The following is a 20,000-nucleotide window of genomic DNA, read 5'->3' as shown; positions in this document are numbered from 1 at the left end:
CTCTATGCTGAACAAAATCATCTGGCGTCTTACAGATCAAAATCCTAAAATTTACGTCAGTATCGAAAGGGTCAAATGAAGAGAGCCTATTGCACATTCACAGACCAAAGTCTGGTCACCAATCACCTAAATTTGATTGCGCAGCTGTCATTTTTGTTGCCCTTGCACTAGGGCAATTTCGCTTGACTCTTTCGCTGCGGAGGAGTGGTCCTATCAGCTGACTAATATTACCTGGCGGCAGCTAGAATAAAGATAAAAATCGCATAACCCATCATGAGATTAAACAAAACTATATTTAAGACAATGTAGCTTATATTTACTACACATTTTTGTTCAGAGGCAGTGAGAGGACATGTGCCAGTGACTTTAGCATTCATTCATAACTTCTCTCTCTCTCAAACTTAGGGATAGAAGTGGGCTATTAGGACTAAATACACGTTGAGGCTATTACCTGGATTTTTGCTCTGAAATCGCCAAGCCCCCACCGCGAACCGTCGCATTTCCCTCTCCTCTTCACACTCCACCTTTTGCTCTTTTAGCTGCGTTCTCAACCGCAACAACGTGGGCCTCAGCGGACTCGAGCCTTCCCAAAGCGAGTCCTTCTACGAAATGAAAGGACGTAGGTTGACGTGCAGCGATCGGCACACGTGTGCCAACGGCAAGTGCGTCGCCAAGACGGCGCTTTGCGACGGCAAAGACGACTGCGGCGACGGCAGCGACGAGAGCCAGTGCGTTGCGGCCTCCGCCTCTCTCCGCTACGAAACCAGACTCGTTGGCGGCAAAGGACCACACGAAGGCAACATACAGGTGGGTGTGCGCACGACCAGTTTTACTTCCAAGTACCGCACTGCAAGGAATGGTGTCTTTTGTGAAAAAAGCTATAGCAAGCGTATTTACGATACTGATTAGTCGTAAGTATATCAGCTAATGCTGTGCAAGCCTCACAGCTCCTTAGATAATGGCCGGTATAGTACAGAGTAAGCAACTGTACATTCATCGCCATCTGCATACGGCTGATGATGAAATTCATCAAGTACTCGTACGCTATCCCTTTTATTACACTTAAATAATTAGAATGAGTATAGGTACTGTAGTACAGGGTTCTACATATTTCGGGATATTATTCTTTACTTAGAGTCTCCACTTGTTTATCCTAACAAAAGTGACATTTCTCAACTATGAATATCAGTGCGTGAGATATGCTTGCATAGCTCTGATATATCATGGGTTAGGTTTGAATGACTGCAACAATACATAAATACAATGTTGCCACACCAACGAAGCTCATTCAAGTATATATTTATCTATATCCTGCATTTAGGTACGAGTGAAAGGAGAATGGGGATACGTCTGCGACGACGGCTTTGGCTTCGCAGAGGGAGACCTCCTTTGCAAAGGTCTTGGACACGAGGGCGCTGACAGATACACCTGGAATGACGAGTTCGGCCTGAAGGACACAAGTAAGTACGACATGACGTCATAATGTTACCCTTTGAGAGACAAATTGTATATCCAATAAATAAATGTGAAAGAGTTACAGAAATCGTGAAAGATCTTACCCTTTCGCTGTGCAGGAGATTTCCTTCCACTAAATAAAATCGCCTGACGGCAGCTACACCAAATGTAGAAGCTATGAATAGTAATGAAAGGATTAGAATCAACAACGGAAAAACACGATCTGTGAAATGTATTCCCGCGTTGAGGGGATCAGTCGAACTAGTCCACGTAATATCCAATGCTTGTTTTGTTCACCACAGCCTCCTTACGGAGTTCTACGAAGTTCTGGTTGGACAACGTGCGGTGCCGAGGTAACGAGAGGTCGTTCTTCGACTGCGCCTCTTCCGGCATCGGGATCCACGACTGCGCGCCCAGAGAGGTCAGTATACACCCGCACTAACATTCGGAATTATTATTATTATCATCATTGTAATTATCATTATTATCATAACTCTTTGTTAATACTATTATTATTACTACTACTATTGTTATCATTATCATCATTATTACTACTACTGTTATTATTATGCAAAGATGATGTGTGGAACAAGGAGGATAGGAGGATGTTTGCTGACGACACAGCACTTGTAGCAGGATCAGAGGAGGGATTGAGGAAGTTAGTGACAGAGTTTGGGAAGGTGTACAAAAAGAAGGAAGTTGAAGAAAATGTGGGTAAATGTAAGGTGATGAGATGTACATGGGGAGAAAGGGGCAGCAGACTGGAAGTGAGTATTAAGGGAGAGAGACTGGAGGAAGTGGATAGTTTTAGATACTTGAGTGCGAATGTGGCAGGAAAGGGAGGAGTGGAGGTGGAGGTAGTATGTAGATTGAGAGAAGCAAGTAAATGCTTTAGTGGATTAAAAAGTGTAATGAGGAATAGACATTTGGAAGTGGATGCTAAGAGGAGATTGTATGAAGGAGTGATTGTGCGGACACCACTGTAAAAGGGCCATTGGGAAGTGTCTGTTGAGGAAGGACGGGAGATGACAGAAGATAGGGGTGAATGGAGAATGGTTGTGCATGGATGATGCTGTAATGCATGAAGGAGAGTGGGTGGGGGATGGGGGTGAGGGAGTATGTATAAGAAATAAATTGACGCAGCCCGAAGGAATCTCTCCCCGTCTTCTCCTTTTCTGCATGAGGGGATGGAGAGAGGGGGTAGTCGCCGATTTAATGAAGCGGCCTTGCTGTGGATGTGCTATGTCTTGCGACACTGCTTCTGACCCAGTGCAGTGGATAAGATGCAGGAACGACCCGTCATCCAGGAGGTGAAAAGATAAGAGGGAGGGAAGAGAGTAGAGGGGAGTGGAGTATGTAAGGAATGGAATGGGTGGGAGTGGTTTCTATGCCTTTATTATTATTATTTTTTTTTGGGGGGGGCTACCTCCCTTGTAAGGGGGAAAAGCCTTTGGTATATGTACCGTATGTGTATGTATGCATGTATGTATTATCATTATTATTATTATTATTATTATTATTATTATTATTATTATTATTATTATTATTATTATTATTATTATTATTATTATTATTATTATTATTATTATTATTATTATTATTATTATTATTATTATTATTATTATTATTATTATTATTATTATTATTATTATTATTATTATTATTATTATTATTATTATTATTATTATTATTATTATTATTATTATTATCATTATTATTATTATTATTATTATCATTATTATTACCACTAATATCATTATAATTATTGCTGCTATCATTGTCACTATTACTATAATCACAGTCATTACAATTTTCACTATTACCAATATTTCAATCAATATCACTGTTACCATCTCTGAATCCCACAGATCGCCGGAGTGGTGTGTCGGAGGCGAGGGCAACCAGCCGCCTGCGCAGCCGACAAGTTCCAATGCGGCTCGACGGGGAGGTGCGTGGACCGACGCCAGGTCTGTGACGGTCGGCGGGACTGCCCAGACTCCAGGTGAGGTGGTACCTAACGTCCATGAGCTCGTTCTATTGCCGAGAGGGTTCTTAATCTATAATTAAGACTCAAAAGCTTCTCTAAGCAGACTGGTGTCTGTGAAACTAATGCCAGTGAATTTTTCTTGGTTTAGGAGTGATCTTTTTACCAAAATATTTTTGTCCTAAACCACTTTAACCTCTCCTCCTGGAGTCCCGGGTGGACGGGCGCAGGGATAAGCGTTGGTCGTAAGGCTTTGTAAGCACAAATATTATACTATCGAGCTCGTTAGAAGTTTTATGACGCACACACACACACACACACACACACACACACACACACACACACACACACACACACACACACACACACACACACACACACACACACACACACACACACACACACACACACACACACAATTACTCCAATACCCTGTTTCATGCACTTTGTGTGGCAGAAGAGAAGGCACCAACGGCCTTTCTAGGGTGTTCCTCTAAGATTACTTACCGAGGTGGTAGCTGTCCGAAGTACAGTGTGGCAGTAATAATACTCGTATGTTTTGCCTCGAGTTACACTAACTGGAAAACTGCAGCCTTATAGCGTCTGATAATAGTCCTCAGGCCTTCCTATGGATCTCTATAGATGCAAGCGTTGAACTATTGTTTGTGTTGTTTTAGTTTGGAACTTTTTTTATGTCACCGACTTATAGTAGTTGACGGAGGAGTGTAGGCACCGGTTGTTAGTTTCTGTGAGAAAAAGTAGAGGAAATACAGTCGAAGATGATACAGAGATCTTGGGCCGGTCTGGGGTGTCAACCACTCGAAGCAGCGCCTTAAGACGTAAGGGTGTTGATGGGCTTTGAAGATGGACGCCCTAACATCCATCTTGCTGGACCACCACTTGCAAGCAGATGACCGTTGTTGGTACCTACGGTGTAACAGATTACCATGAACTAAGTCCCACTTCCCCTTCCCCCCTCAGCGACGAATCGGCCAAGATGTGCGAAGACATCGCCGGAATTCGGGTGGAGTCGACGAAGGTGAGCAGGGTGGGCGAGGTCATGGGCGTCGTCTACGTCAAGAAGGACGGCCAGTGGGGAACCATCTGTGACGACAACTTCGACAAAAATGCTGCTAAAGTAAGTTTGAGAGTGGGAGGAGGGGTCGAGGTCGAGGAGTCGAGGTCTTCCCTCATCTCCAGAAGGTTGTCTGTCTCATCTGTGTTGTCTGAGTTTACGTCTGAAGATTGATTGTGTCCTTGACACGACCATCTAGTGTGATTTGATACTTTTGGAGATTTTGGAGTTGGTCAGCCCGGCTCTCTTAATGTGTTTCAACTTATCTCTCCCTCCCCCCTTACTCTCTTTTTCTCTCAATACGTCTACCCCCTATCCTTCCCAATACCATTCAATCACCTACTCCTTATCTTTCTTTTACCAATGAAAACTAACCCAACTTTATACACTCCACTCACTGACTCCCACTTCCTGCCCACACCAGGTGATCTGCCGGGGACTTGGGTACAACAATGGTGTGGCCGTGCCGTACCCGAGAGCGATGCTGGGAACCGGCCGGGGCACCATCCTGCTCGACGACATAAAGTGTCGCGGGACCGAGTCGTGGATCGGTCACTGCGGCACCTTCACCTGGGGCAAGAGCGACTGTGGCCACGAGGAGGACGCTGGCGTCCTCTGCTCAGACAAGGTAACCATGCAACATACGTATACACACACACACGTACATACACGCACACATACACACACACGCGCGCGAAAATACACACACACACACACACACACACACACACACACACACACACACACACACACACACACACACACACACTCATATATATATATATATATATATATATATATATATATATATATATATATACGTCTAAACTGTTCTAGCGACTCCGCATGATAGGTAAAAAATGCAAGTGAGAGAAAAATTTATTGGTTTTGGCGAGTGCTTTCCTCATGAATAGAATAGAGAAGTATATTTCAAGAGACTGTTTTTTTCAAAGACAGGTAACCAAAAGTGAAATAACATTTATCATGATAAGTAAGATAAATATGGCAATCTCGTATACCTTCATTCGAGTGCAGCAACAATACAGCTATACAGTGCAACGTAATTTTCCTAACGGACATAAACATAAATCCTTTGCTAAATATCACTTTCCTTAATCAATACATCCTAAACTAAATGTCACTTTCCCTAACTAGTACATCTTAAGCTAAAGATCGCTTTCCCTAACAAGTACACCCTAAGCTAAATCACACTTGAGAGATCCTAGAGTGATAATGTTCACGGTTGATAGTGTTTGTCAAATGTGAAACGCGGGAGGGATGATGTTTGAAATCTTTATTTTGACGTAAGCGTACAGCAGTGAGAGCGTTGGATGATCTCTGTATGGGAGACTGGTATAGACAGACGTGGGGACAACGTCGTTCTCCTTAAGCAGAAGGGAGGCGATGCCACGTCGCATGTATCAATGAAGTCCTTGTGGCCGTGACAAAGAGTCCTTGCACTGGAAATCGTCTGGTGGTTGGGGCACCCTACCACACTATGATGCAACCCTATGGTGCCCTGCTCGTGTCGAATGCCAGGGCACCTTATAGCACTACGCTTACCTCCCCCACCTCCGTGCTCGCATGACCATGGCGAGAGGTATGCTTACCCGTGAGCCGGGGCGAGAGGCGGAGGCAAAATTGGGAGAATCTGCGCATGAAGACGGCAGGTCCTCCACCGAGGGATGGGACGCGACGGGGCAGCGTCTTCGGAGGCCGGTGGTCGCTCCTGTAGATGGCGGGGCGGCAATGCGCTGGTTGAACAGCGCCAATCCTCGTCGGCGGAAAGGGAGTTTTGGAGCCTCCAATATGCTGGGATGGAGTTGAGTAGGGCGCGGCGGTCTGAGGCCTGGAGGTCACGCAGATAAGCGAGTGACCGTAGGCGGGGCTTATCCGTGCCGCGACCCGTAGTCTCCAGAGGGTCCCGTCGGCGTCGGCGGCGGGTGACAGGTCGTTACCGCGAAGTGCCGGTATTGCCAGTGACGGCGCTCCTGACGTAAGGATGGAGACGAGCGGACGATGATCCGTCATCCACGAGAAGTGGGGCCATCCAAGCGGGATTGGCTTGAATTTGGATGCGGCCCAGGTGGAAGCAAGCTTCTCCAGCGGTAGTGGCGTGTCAGGTTTCGGCGTCCGCCGGAAACCGTGGAACACACTGGACAAGGCGGAGGTGCCCGGTATTTCAGTCCTGCATGCACACTACGTCGGGGGCGGAATCGAAGGAAGTCCACGCACGAGGACGGCAAGTCCTCCACCGTGCAGAGAGGGCAGAGCTCGCCTTACTACAGGCGTGACAATACCTTGCTGCACCACTGAGTCAATGTCTTCCTTCGCTTGAACCAGAAATGCGAATGGTATCGGTCTGGGCATGTGGGCGACGAGGAACGTCACGTTGGTTTGCAGGTGGATTCTCACAAGGGGGGAGGAGAGAAACATTGTCTTTCCTAGGGGAGCGGTGCTGGGGTCGTCCTTGGAGACCAGCACGTCATTAATGTCCCGTAGGAAGTTGTCGCGAGTGGCGGCCGGTGAGTTGCCAATAGGCAATGTTAGCTTGGCACACCTGTTCGTGTATGTCATCGCCAGGACAAGATCCGGGAAGCCGAAGGAGGTGGAGGGGTGTTCGGACCTCCCCGTGAATCTGTATGGCGGTGTTGTGGTCCCTGTGTTCGACGATGAGATAGTCCGGAAGCGTTCAATTGCGGGGGGCATGTGAGATATGTCGGCCGCGTCCTCGGCGCCAAGAACGGCGTCTGTAGGCTGGCTCCAGATGTCTTCAACGTGCCTAGCTGCCGAGTGTCTATCCCTGTGATGCCCGCACCTTTGTCAGGCAGCACGACGCGGGCGCTGACAGGTGGAGGGCGGTCGGCCGGTAGCGTCCCTTTTGCGGGGGCATGTGAGATATGTCGGCTGCGTCGTCTGCGCCGAAAGCGGCGATGGAGGGTTCTTGATATCTCCGTGATGTCTGCACCTGTGTAAGGCAGCACAGCGCGGGCGCTGACAGGTGGTGAAGGCAATGGGCCGGAAGGCACCAGGAAGGCAGGTACCAGCCTTCTCGGGAGAAGGCGCGGGGGCGGGGGTGCGTGCGTCTGGCGCGGAACCCTTTGCATGGCGACACGGCGTATGTGTATAGGTCCTACTGGGCGTCCGAGATGGTTACCACCAATGCCTCCTGTAGGCGACAGTGGCGTCGCCATCTCCTGCAGTGACGTAATTGCAACGAGGGAGCAGAGGCGGTGATAAAGGCCTGTGCGACTCAGCTGAGCTCCGCGTGGGTAACACTCGCGGCAAACCGGGTGAAACAGGATAAAGGGCTCCTTGTTTGCGCGGCCTGCGTAAGTGGTCTGGGCCTCGTGCAGGATGACGTCCGCGGCAGGTATGGCCAAGCAGTGGGGTGAAAGCCTCTTTGTTTGCACCACTACGTGCACAAAGGCGTGTCACTATCACTATCACACGATTTTTTATGGCCCCATGCATGCACACTGTAATCGGCACTGCACTTGCGGTCCAGCGTGTTCACTGTCGCCTACTGGTCTAGTTCCGTCAGTGCTCCGTTCACGTATGCGCCACCGATTCACATATCGTCCCACGTTTCACTGCTGTACGTTGCAAGCAATTTCAAGTACTATCCTACTCATTGCGCCATGTTTATCATATGTGTGCAGCTGAAACGCGGGAGGGACGATGTTTGAAATATTTATTGCGACGCAAGCGTACAGGAGTGAGAGCGCTGGATACTCTCTGTATGGGAGACTAGTATAGACAAACGTGGGGGGAACGTCGTTCTCCTTAAGCAGAAGGGAGACGATACCACGTCGTACACATGTATCAATGAAGTCCTTGTGACCGTGACAAAGAGTCCTTATACTGGAAACCGTCTGGTGGTTAGGGCACCCTACAACACTACGATGCAACCCTACAGTGCCCTGCTCGTGTCGAATGCCAGGGCACCTTATGACACTATGCCACAGATAGTACGAACTAATACTTATTAATGACAAAACTGAGGCTGGAAACGCCAACTGGCAGCAACGAGACCTTGGAGACAGAAGGGGAGAAAGAGGCGGTTACCCCGCAAATCTGGATGTAGTCAGAGCGAGACCAAGAGAGAGCGAGAGTCACGCTCGGCCGCCTTATATATATATACCTGCAAAATGTGGAGGAGCTTAGTAAGTTGGAACTTGTAGGAGAGGAACAGACGTAAAAATGCCCAAGCCGGCTCTACATGTTTTAACTTGAAATCCAACAGGCTAAAACACTACAGGATTTTTCATCACGCGGGTCGTGATAACCCCTCCCCCCACCACACACACACAAGTTGAAGTCCAGCGTAGAGGGAGCAAGCTGAGCTGGATGATAGTACGATATGGGAAGTGGAAAATTATATGTTCCTCTTGACAAGGTGTCGGCAATAATGTTATCTTCTCCGCGTGTGTGGGCCATACAAAAATTAAATGATTGGAGCGCTAAATATCAGCCAAGGGGTTATGGCCAGTGTAAATTAAGATTTCAGCCACGAGAACACCAAGATAGCACTCCAGTAGATAGTTGACACCTGCTCGAACAATCTGAGTTTGTCATAGGGTAAGCTGTATGGACTCTGGCGAATAGGAGGAATATTAGACTTAGGCACGATGTCGTGCTCGGCAATGGTACAGAGACTAGGGCGGTCTCTACACACCATACGGTATTTAGTAAGGAGATTCATGATGTTATCGCGGTGTGATGGAAGAAAGTTAGAGAGTAATGTCTCTGGATTGCCAAGCAAGGTGTAGTTAGGGGTTCTTGTGTATTTGGGAGGTTAAGGGTAAAATCAAGAGGAATAACATTTGAAATTAATGCTATTAGTCTCCGTAGTTCATCAATAGGGTATCTTCGGTGGTATAGTTTCATTAAACTTATATGAACTATTTTTGAGTCTTTGCGTCTGTTTGGCGTACGTACAATGTAATTTCATTTATATAATCTATGGGGCACAGCATATGAATCTTGAATTTTATTTGAAAGGGGAGCCCCTGAAATTGACAAACAAAGTAAGAATTCATTACCAGGCTTAAAATATCTTACTTTAGTCTTAACATTAAAATATTCTTTCATTTTAGATTGAGCCAGTCTAAGGTTCTCTAAAGAAAAGTCTCGAACTACCTTCATTTGGTGTTTCAACTGATCTGAATATTGATTTACGGCATGCTTGTGGTGGTTAGGGCTCTCATTGTACCATTGACTTTTTGAAGACTTTAAGAGGTCCTCTCAATTGTCGACCATATACAAGTTCAAAGGAAGAATATCCTAGTTACTCCTGAACGGTTTCTCTAATGCAAAAAGGGTGATAAGCTGTTCAGAGTTTGTTTTATCTCTAGTTCTTTTAGTACGTTGGTAAAGAGTTCACTTGTGAAATTTGTCCCTCTGTCACACTGGATTTCTTTGGGCAAACCTACTCAAGTGAAAAAAATTACCAGAGTGTTAGCAGTGGTTTTTGCATACATCATTTTGATGAGGAAAGCCTCGGGGAATATCGTAAGTGGACTCATTATAATCAAACTGTATTGATTTCCCTTTTTTTGTTTTAGGCAATGGCCCCATTATGTCTATGATAATTTTATCAAAAGGGTTCTCTGGCACAGGGATAGGAGATAAAGGGCTTTAGGCATCTTTTGATTAGGTTTACCAGCCAGCTGACAAACATGGGATGTTTGAACATATTCTTTAATGCTCTTTTTTAGATTGGGCCAAAAGAAAATTTCTAAATTTTTGTTACAGGTCTTATAAACTCCTACATGACCGCATGATTCATTATGAGCTATTTCGACGATTTGGGATCTAATTGACTGAGATATATCTACTTAGTGAATCTCTGCCTAAGTGTCAGAATTTAAATGTAAAAGGGACTTTGTACATCTCATGAAAATACCTTGTTGGTAATATAATCCAGGGAATTTGTCTACCTTATCCTAGAATCTTCTGCTAATCTATGGAAATGTTTTAAAATAGAGTCCGATAGTTGAGCTTCGATGAGGCTAGAAGGTGACATGATTTAGATAGATAGATAAAAACATCAGCTGCATTTTCGTTTAAGGGAACAGATTGGGAACGAGTTACTCCACATAGGGGAACATTTTCAGTATGTGATCTACAATTATAGGAATTTTGTCACAAGGGGTTTTGACTATATCTAAGGGAGGTACTATTAACAAACCTGCAAGGTCCTTACCTAGCATGAGCTCAATTAGCATTGACGTCTTGCAAGATATTGATATTTGCAAAGGATTTATTTATGGTATATTAACAGCTCCAGCCATCCCTAACTGTCCTAGACGTTTTTTGTTGGCTTACAAAAATTTAAAACGGGATAAAGACCTACACGTAACTAGAGCTGACAAGAGTAACTGTTTCGTTATTATGAACAAAGTTGATTATGTAGACAAAATGGAACTTTTGTTAAAAGATGAAGTTACATATTCAAAACTTGTCAAGAATCCTTTGGAATCGATTAACGCAGATTTTAATAGGAAAATCAAAAGTTATTTGAAAGGGCATGATCAACTTATTAAGCAATTAACTGTTTTTTCTCCTTCTATGCCTTATATGTATGGCTTAGTTAAAACCCATAAGCCTGATAATCCAATGAGACCCATTATCAGTTCTACTGGTTGTGTTTCATACAAATTATCCAAATGGCTTGTTTCTGTCTTGAGCCCACTCGTTGGGACTATTTCCACTTCCCACATTAGGAACAATGTAGATTTAATTAGTAAATTGAACGATCTTGATATGTCTGTTGATTTTAAGTTAGTTAGCTTTGACGTTAATTCGTTATTTACCTGTGTTCCTGTTTTTGACCTTCTTTCCTTCCTAGAAGAAGAACTTAAACTTCATTCTTTGTCTCTTCCAGTTGATGTCATTATTAATCTCATTAAACTCTGTGTGGTTGATTCCAAATTCGTTTTCGATGAAAAATTCTATGCACAAAGATTTGGCATGGCTATGGGGAATCCCTTGTCTCCACTGTTGAGTAATTTGTATATGGAATCTTTTTAAAGGGAGTTGTTGTCTTGTATTCTTCTACGTAATGCTATTTGGTACAGGTATATCGATGACATACTATGCATTTGGCCACTTGCTCATAACTTGGATAATTTTTTAGTTAGTTTAAACAATTTAGTACCTTCTATAAAATTTTAAATTGAGAAACAAGACAACAAATTACCCTTTCTATATGTTATCATTCACAGAAAAGAAAGGTACTTTAGGTTTGATGTTTTTCGTAAACCCACTAACGTTTTGTCATTTGTTCACTACCATTCTGCTCACCACCTTAATACTAAGATCTCAGTTTTTTCCTCCATGTTTCTTAGAGCTTTTAGAGTTTGTAGTCCTGAATTTTTAGATGAAGAAATAAAAAGGATTTATCATATAGCATCAAACTTGAAATACCCAAAACATGTGATAGTTAGATCACAATACAAGGCCAGGAAGTCCTACGAGGATTCTACCCCAAAAGATCCTTTTAATAAAAATAATCTTTTGGTTCTTCCCTTTCATCCCAATTTGGTGAAACTTCCTCGTGTCCTTAAGGTTTTTAATGTTAATGTTGTATTTCAAAACAATACAATCAAAGAAATTCTTATCAAGAATTCGCCTGATAATTCGACTGGTTGTGTCTACACTGTCCCTTGCAAGAATTGCAATTCTTGTTACATTGGTCAGACTGGCAAGGAATTAAAATTAAGGTTGAACCAGCACAAGTATAGTGTCCGTACTGGCCAATCTTCAAGTGGGATTTTTGCTTACATTAGAGACTACAACCATTGCATTGACTGGGACAATTCCAAAGAAATTGTTTCATGTAATTCTTATTTGGTAAAGAATATAACTGAATCGTGGCTCATTAAAAAAACTTTTAATGAGAATCTAAATTTAAGCACTGATGTTTTCAAATTAGATAATTTTGTCATTAGCCATATTGTAGGAAAATGTTCCAAAGCTCCGCCTTAGCCATCTTGTGTGACCTTTTATCACCTGTGTCAATTGTCATCCATTTTATCTATTTATTCTTGTTATTACTTATTACTTTTATTATTTCCATTTTTGTTTCTTTCTAAGACAACCCTTATGTATTTATGTTGAGTGACCTCTCCTGTTCTCTACACTATTGTATTTAAGCTGTACTTTGTTGTGATATTATGTACTTTGAAAATGTCTTAAATAGACGAAAACGTTCAGTATTCCTATCTTTGATTTCCTCGTGGTTTCAAGCAAAATATCTTTATTCACGTGTTTTATGTGATTACTGTTGCATATATATATATATATATATATATATATATATATATATATGTGTGTGTGTGTGTGTGTGTGTGTGTGTGTGTGTGTGTGTGTGTGTGTGTGTGTGTGTGTGTGTGTGTGTGTGTGTGTGTGTGTGTGTGTGTGTGTGTGTGTGTGTGTGTGTGTGTGTGTGTGTGTGTGTGGCAGGGATTTGTCTACAAGATTAAAGGAACATAAAAAATCCATAGAATTTGGACAAGTTAACTCCGCTGGTGTTCCTTCATGCCAGCCAAAAAGACCACAGAATGGATTGGGATAATGCAGCAATTATTTTTAAACCACATTATAGCTTTCGTAGGAAAATTGTAGAATCTTCTTTAATAAAACATTATCCTAACTTCAGTATCTCAAAAGGTCAGTGGCCCCCAGATTGCATTACGAGGATAGTAGTCAACACATTAATGTCAAGAGCGGTCGGACAAAATACCACCAACTGTCCTTCCTTGACCCAACCATACCAAGGGCATGTAACCTGAGTCCCTCCACTTTCCCCATCCCCTTTTCTGTACCCCCTCACTACTCCATTTATACCTGCACTCTAACTTCTTGTAACTATTCTGCTGAAGAGGACTACAGATAGTAGTCGATATATAGAGTTTTTCCTGTACTTCCTATATTATTTCTCCGATAGAAAGAGAAATACAGAAATCCTAAGCGCTTTCGTTTAATTCACATCCTCAGGGGGAGAATACAGTTGTATTCTCCCCTGAGGATGTGAATTACACGAAAGTGCTTGGAATTTCTGTGTTTCTTTTTCTTAAGGGGTTACCAGCATATATATACAGTATATAGCTATATATATGTATATATATATATATATATATACATATATATATATATATATATATATATATGTAGTTTCTCTTCTTCAAGCCTTTTTTCTTCTTCTAGCCTCTGCTTCGCCTGTTCCTCTATCTGTTTTTTCCGGTCCTTGGCTATCCGCATTTTGTCTTGTTTCTTCTTATTCTTCGCTTCTTTCCTTACTTTCATTACCGCATACTTGCTCACTCGTTTGGAGCATACAAACGCTTTATATGACATATCGAGATAGTGCATCTGATAGTTTCTGTGGTCAGATTTAGCACCGTTCTTCACAAAATTTGAGTATCCGGCAAAGTAGTTTCATAAAATTGTTGGAAGCCACGTCCGTGATATCCCCGTCAAAAATCTCTAATTCGTCAAACATTTCATCACAATATTTAAAGTCTTTTAATTCCCGTAGAGTGCTGTTAAATTTAAGGACTTTTCGATGAAACTCTCTTACCGACTCTTTGGTCGTGAAAGATTTTACTTTAGCATATAGAGCGGGGAATTTTTTACTATGTTCGGTCCTTAGCTGGTAAAGGTACCGTCTGTTGGACTGCAGGACGGCTTTTGGAATTTTTTTCTGATCTGTCACCCATTTCCAAAAGTGGCGTTGCCGCTTCTTCTTTATGGCCTCGGATTCCTCTGGCATTTCGCCGGTCAACCGCTTGATGACAACGCGTGCGGCGTAATAAGTGCGAAATACCTTTACGTGAGTGTACTCTGAGATGAAGACACGGGTGTCCCCGTTTTACCGTAGGGAGGGTCAGGCATTGAGAGACCGGATTGACATCTGACAAAGTTTATTTTTTATTGTATATAGATATATATATATATGTATATATATGTATATACATACATACATATATATATATATATATATATATATATATATATATATATATATATATGATTTCAAGAAATCTACAGCGACAATGGCGTTGTTGAGTTTATATTGGAGCTTTAATTTCTCTCGTGCAACAAGTTTCTGTGATGATTCCAAATAGCTGAGAAGGTGTCCAAAAGACATTTGGTGCGGTTTTCTCTTTTTTAATTCTCCTATACGTATTTCGACCTTACTCGGTCATCCTCAGGGAGGGAGTAACAATAGTTGGTGATTAAATGGGTTTAAATACAGGCCGTACATTGGCCGAACACTGGGAGAGGTCATTTCATGTAGCCGTGATCCGTAGCGCTGCGTACGTGGAAGTAGCAACTTCCTTGTGGATTGTGGAAAGGGGTGTTATTGTTTGTGTTATGTGCGTCTACTGCTTGGGAGTGTGGTTGTGGGCGTGAGTTGTATGTTAATGGAAGGTTTTTCGATGTATATGTTCACTACTTCGGCCATCTTAAGGCGAAGGGGGTCGTGAGCTTTGTAGATTATTTTAGTGTTTTCGTTTAGTGTTTGTCTGGTGATGGTGGTTTTGTGTTCTTTTGTCATGTGTGTTTTGATGGCGCCATTCTGGAGGTGGTATGTGAGTCTTTTGGAGAGGGTCATAGAAGTCATGCCAATGTATGAGGAGGTGCGGTGCTGACAATCACCGACAGGGCAATCAAACTTATACACGACGTTGACTTCTTGTAGAGGAGGGCTGGGGGGCTGGCTGTTGTTCTTAATAACCAGGGTGTGTGTTTTGGAGGTTTTGTAGGATACGATTAGGCATATCTTAGTGTCTGGGTTATTGGGTCGAATGTTACGTGTGATAATATTTCGAAGTGTTCTTTCGTCTTCTTTGTAGCCGGTGTTCATATGTCCTTTGTAGTACAGGTCCAGTGTTGGTATATTGGTGTTTGTGGGTGTTGGTTGGGCGGTAAAGGAGTCCATCTTGTTTTTGATAATGGATTCGATGGAGTGTAGTGGATAGCCGTTGTTGACGAGTAGTGTTGTTATACGTTGGAGTTCGTTATTCGTGGTTTTCCATGTACTGTTGTGGGAGAAGGCTCGGTTCACTAGTGATCGGATGACGCTTTGTTTGTAGCGTTCTGGGCATTCGCTACTGCCGTTAAGACAGAAACCGAGGTTAGTGTCTTTGACGTAGACTTCAGTCGTGAATCGATCTGAGGCTGTGCCTACTAGTATATCTAAGAATGGGAGGGTGCCATCGTTGCGTTGTTGTTCATAGGTGTAATTGAGGGTTGAATGTTTCTTGAATGTGTGTGAGAGTTGAGTTACTGATTGGGAATCTTTTGCGCTAATACAAATGTCGTCAACATACCGGGCGTAGATACAGGGCTGCATGTCAGGATGGTCGTTGAAGATTTTCTCTTCGATGGATCCCATATAGAAGTTGGCGAAGAGTGGTCCAAGGGGGGATCCCATTGCCACGCCGTCTACCTGTACGCGCATTTTCCCATCTGGACCGTAGAAGGGAGCTTCCATCGTGCAGATTTCAAGGAGTTCTCGGAGGATTGCTTCAGGGACGGCGAGGGGTGTTGAGTTGGGCTTGTGGTAGATACTCTGGCAGATGAGGTCAATAGTCTCTTTTACTGGCACATTTGTGAACAGATTCTCGACATCTAATGAGGCTATGACCCCTACTGGTTGGGAGGATTCAAGGATGGTGAGGAATTCCTGCGAAGATTTTAGGCTGTAGGAGGTTGGGATGTATGGGGTTATTAGGGAGTTAAGGCGTTTGGCAAGTTTGTAGGTAACTGTAGGTGTTTGACTGATGATAGGGCGGAGGGGGTTTCCAGGCTTGTGCGTTTTAACATTCCCAAAGGCATATCCAAGTTTGTGGTCTCCTTCGACTAGGGGAAGTTTGGTGGTGCCTGCTGTTAAGTTGTTTTTTCTGATGATCTTGTTGAGTTTCTTTCTCAGATCCAGGGTGCGGTTAGTTGTGATGATTTTGAATTTGTTGGTGTCATCTAGTATGGTTTTCATCTTTCCGACGTATTCTTCCTTGTCAAGTAGGACGTAGATGGAAGATTTATCTGCCCTACGTATGACGATATTATCCTGCTCTTTCAGTTCCTTGGCTGCTTTCCGAAGAGGGGGTGTGAGTAGGGAGGTATTGTGGTGTCCGCTTCGTTTATTGACTTCAGCACATATTTCAGATGTTAGATTGGGGTTTGTAGTAATCTTTTTCTCTTTTTCTAGTTGGTGTATATTGGCTAGGAGCAGTTCCATTTCGATTTTCTTGTGGAGGTGGTAGGGCTTGGACATGTAGTGGCAGTTGAGTCCAAGGTTAAGGAATTCAACTTGCTACTTCCACGTACGCAGCGCTACGGATCACGGCTACATGAAATGACCTCTCCCAGTGTTCGGCCAATGTACGGCCTGTATTTGAACCCATTTAATCACCAACTATTGTTACTCCCTCCCTGAGGATGACCGAGTAAGGTCGAAATACGTATAGGAGAATGAAAAAAGAGAAAACCGCACCTAATGTCTTTTGGACACCTTCTCAGCTATTTGGAATCATCACAGAAACTTGTTGCACGAGAGAAATTAAAGCTCCAATATAAACTCAACAACGCCATTGTCGCTGTAGATTTCTTGAAATCATGTATACAACATGGCCTCCTACCAATATATATATATATATATATATATATATATATATATATATATATATATATATATTTACATATATATATTTACTTATATATACCAATGGCTTTTTCCCCATTACAAGCGAGGTAGACAAAGTCAAACGCATAAATCCACTCCCACCCATTTCATCCCCACATACTACACTTCCATTCACCACCCCTCCCTCCCTCCCTCTTTTCTTGACTCCTGCATGACGGGTCATCTCTGCATTTCGCCCGCTGATCTGGGTCAGAAGGAATGTAGCAAGATACAACACATCCACATCAAGGCTGGTTCATTTAATTGGCGACCCCCTTCTCCGTCCCTTCATGCAGAAAAAGAGAAGACGAGAAAAAATACCTTTGGACTACGTCAAAATAACATTCTCATATACTCCCTCATCCCCCCATCCCCCACCCACTCCCTTCCAAGCATTACAAACATTCTCCACTCACCCATATCTTCTGTTTTCTTCCTTCCTTACTCAACAGACATTACCCTCTTTTCCAATGCCCCTTTTACCCCAATACATCCATCTCATCCTTGGTCAACCCCTCATGTTCACTCCTTCCACCTCTGCCTCCCACGGCTCGGGTTCCGAATAGCGACTGTAATAACAGCGGCTGTCAATAGAGCGACTTCACAACGGCGACTCTTTTAAAACAGCGACTATCACAACAGCGACCACATGATAGCGATTGTATTATAAGAGCGATTGTCATAACAGCGACATCATCGCATCAACTGCATGAGACTGCTCAGTAATAAAAAATTGAAACCTAAAGGGAATCGAAAACAACATTTTATTTGGACTAGCTATAGATGTCACATGATTTAAAAAGAAAAATGTTAGTCAATCCAAACAACAGAAAGCCATATAGTCAGCCGGAAGGACCACGGGGGAAGGTGTCGAGCAAGGGAGGGGTGGGGTGGGTTAAGGGGTGGGGGAAGAACACCAACCCACGGAGGGAGGAAGGATTGGATTTGCCCCAACTTGCGTCCTTTTTGTTCTGCTGTTTTGTCAGATCCTTGATGGTCCTGCTAGAGTGTCCGGGTGAGGATTAGTCTTCTTGTTGGTTCCTTTTGTTGTTGCCGACCTTCCATTATTTTAATTAAGTAATATTCAAGTAGTGGGACATTCTGTGAGCACTAATGTCAGTGTTCTTGATAAAGCTCTAACGAGCGAAACGTTGTACTACCAATATAGGCTTCCACCTCACTTGGTGTTTTTCTTCACATTCTTGTCGGCTTTTGCAATTTGTATTCAAGTCTTAACAAACCAAACATTATTATGACCGACGACCGAGCGACCGACCAGTAAATTCACTTCAGTGAACTTATCTCACAAAGTGAACATAAACATGTAAACACGAAAAAATAAACATGAGCGATAGAAACATAAGCCTGTGACCTTTTGAGCATATTTCATTCTGAACCTATCTCACAAAGTAAACACAACTGAACACGTAAATACAAACACGAAAACACAAGCAATTGAAACATAAGTCTGCGACCATTCTGACCGGTTGATAGTAAAGTCGCTATTGTTACAGTCGCTGTTATAATGCGGTTGCCATTATGACAGTCGCTGTTTTGAAAGTCGCTCACCTGATTACGTCGCCCTTATGAAGCCGCTATTATGACTGTCGCTGTTTTGACAGTCGCTATCCGGCCCGGATCCCGCCTCCCACACGTCTTTTACTAATCTTTCTTCACTCATTCTTTCCTTGTGACCAAACTATCCCAGTACTCTTCCATCAACCCTATCTCCCAAGTCCCTTTCTACCCCATGCTCTCCTCCTCACCTACTTGTTCCTTACTCTATCCAACCTAGTACCCTCTACCATACTTCTCAGTCATTTCATCTCATACACATTTAAACTCTTTCACCCTTCCTCTCTTATGTTTCATATTTCTGCCCTATACAGTGTTGTCGGTATAATCACTTCTTCATGCAATCTCCTCTTAGCATCCATTCCCAAATATCTATTTCTAATTACACTTTTTAATCATCCAAAGCATTTAGTTGCTTTTCTCAATCTACATTCTACTTCCACCTCCACTCCTCCCTTTCCCGCTACATTTGCACCCAGGTGTCTAAAGCTATCAACTTCCTCCAGTCTCTCTCCCTTAATATTTGCTTTCAATCTGCTACCATCCTCTCCCCTTGTATATCTCATCTTCTTACTTTTACCCACATTTATCTTCAACTTCCTTCTTTCACACACCCTCCTAAACACTGTGGCTAACTTCCTTAATATATACTTATGATGATGTAATAATGACTTATGCCTCGAGTTTTCCTGATTAGTATCCTACACTCCTACAGAAGTACAGTATAAATATGATAGTTATGTTAACAATATAACACACAACTATAATGTAGTACATATTATATTATAATGTATATAATGATATAATATAATATTAACCAATGATATGGTTTAATATAACATAATATAATACAATATAGTATATGATATATGGTATGAGTAAATGTAATATGATATAATACAATATAGTATATGTTATAATATAGTATATTTAGATACAATATGATATAATATAATATGATAAAATATAATATAATATAATATAATATGATATAATATAATATGATATAATATAATATGATATGATATGATATAATATAATATAATATAGTATAATATAGTATAATATAATATAATATAATATAATATAATATAATATAATATAATATGATATAATATAATATAATATGATATACCGGTAATATAATATAATATAATATGATATGATATAATGTAATATAACATAATAGCATAACATAATATAACATAATATAT

General features: G+C 42.4%; 1 protein-coding gene across 1 annotated transcript in view; it reads left to right on the top strand.

The window, feature by feature from the left end:
- Window positions 1–20,000, top strand: part of LOC143038876 (uncharacterized) — a 259,742-nt gene that overhangs the window by 229,410 nt on the left and 10,332 nt on the right. The window contains exons 10-15 of the mRNA XM_076208541.1: window positions 540–807; window positions 1,322–1,460; window positions 1,758–1,876; window positions 3,324–3,457; window positions 4,421–4,577; window positions 4,939–5,142. Of these exons, the coding sequence (XP_076064656.1) occupies window positions 540–807; window positions 1,322–1,460; window positions 1,758–1,876; window positions 3,324–3,457; window positions 4,421–4,577; window positions 4,939–5,142 (1,021 nt within the window). The remainder of the gene's footprint in view (window positions 1–539; window positions 808–1,321; window positions 1,461–1,757; window positions 1,877–3,323; window positions 3,458–4,420; window positions 4,578–4,938; window positions 5,143–20,000) is intronic.

The sequence above is a fragment of the Oratosquilla oratoria genome, chromosome 25 (genome assembly GCF_046742065.1).
Source record: "Oratosquilla oratoria isolate Oo_2021 chromosome 25, ASM4674206v1, whole genome shotgun sequence".
Lineage (NCBI taxonomy): Eukaryota > Metazoa > Arthropoda > Malacostraca > Stomatopoda > Squillidae > Oratosquilla > Oratosquilla oratoria.
Note: the sequence above shows the minus strand (reverse complement) of the source record. Positions and strands in the feature narration are given on the sequence as shown.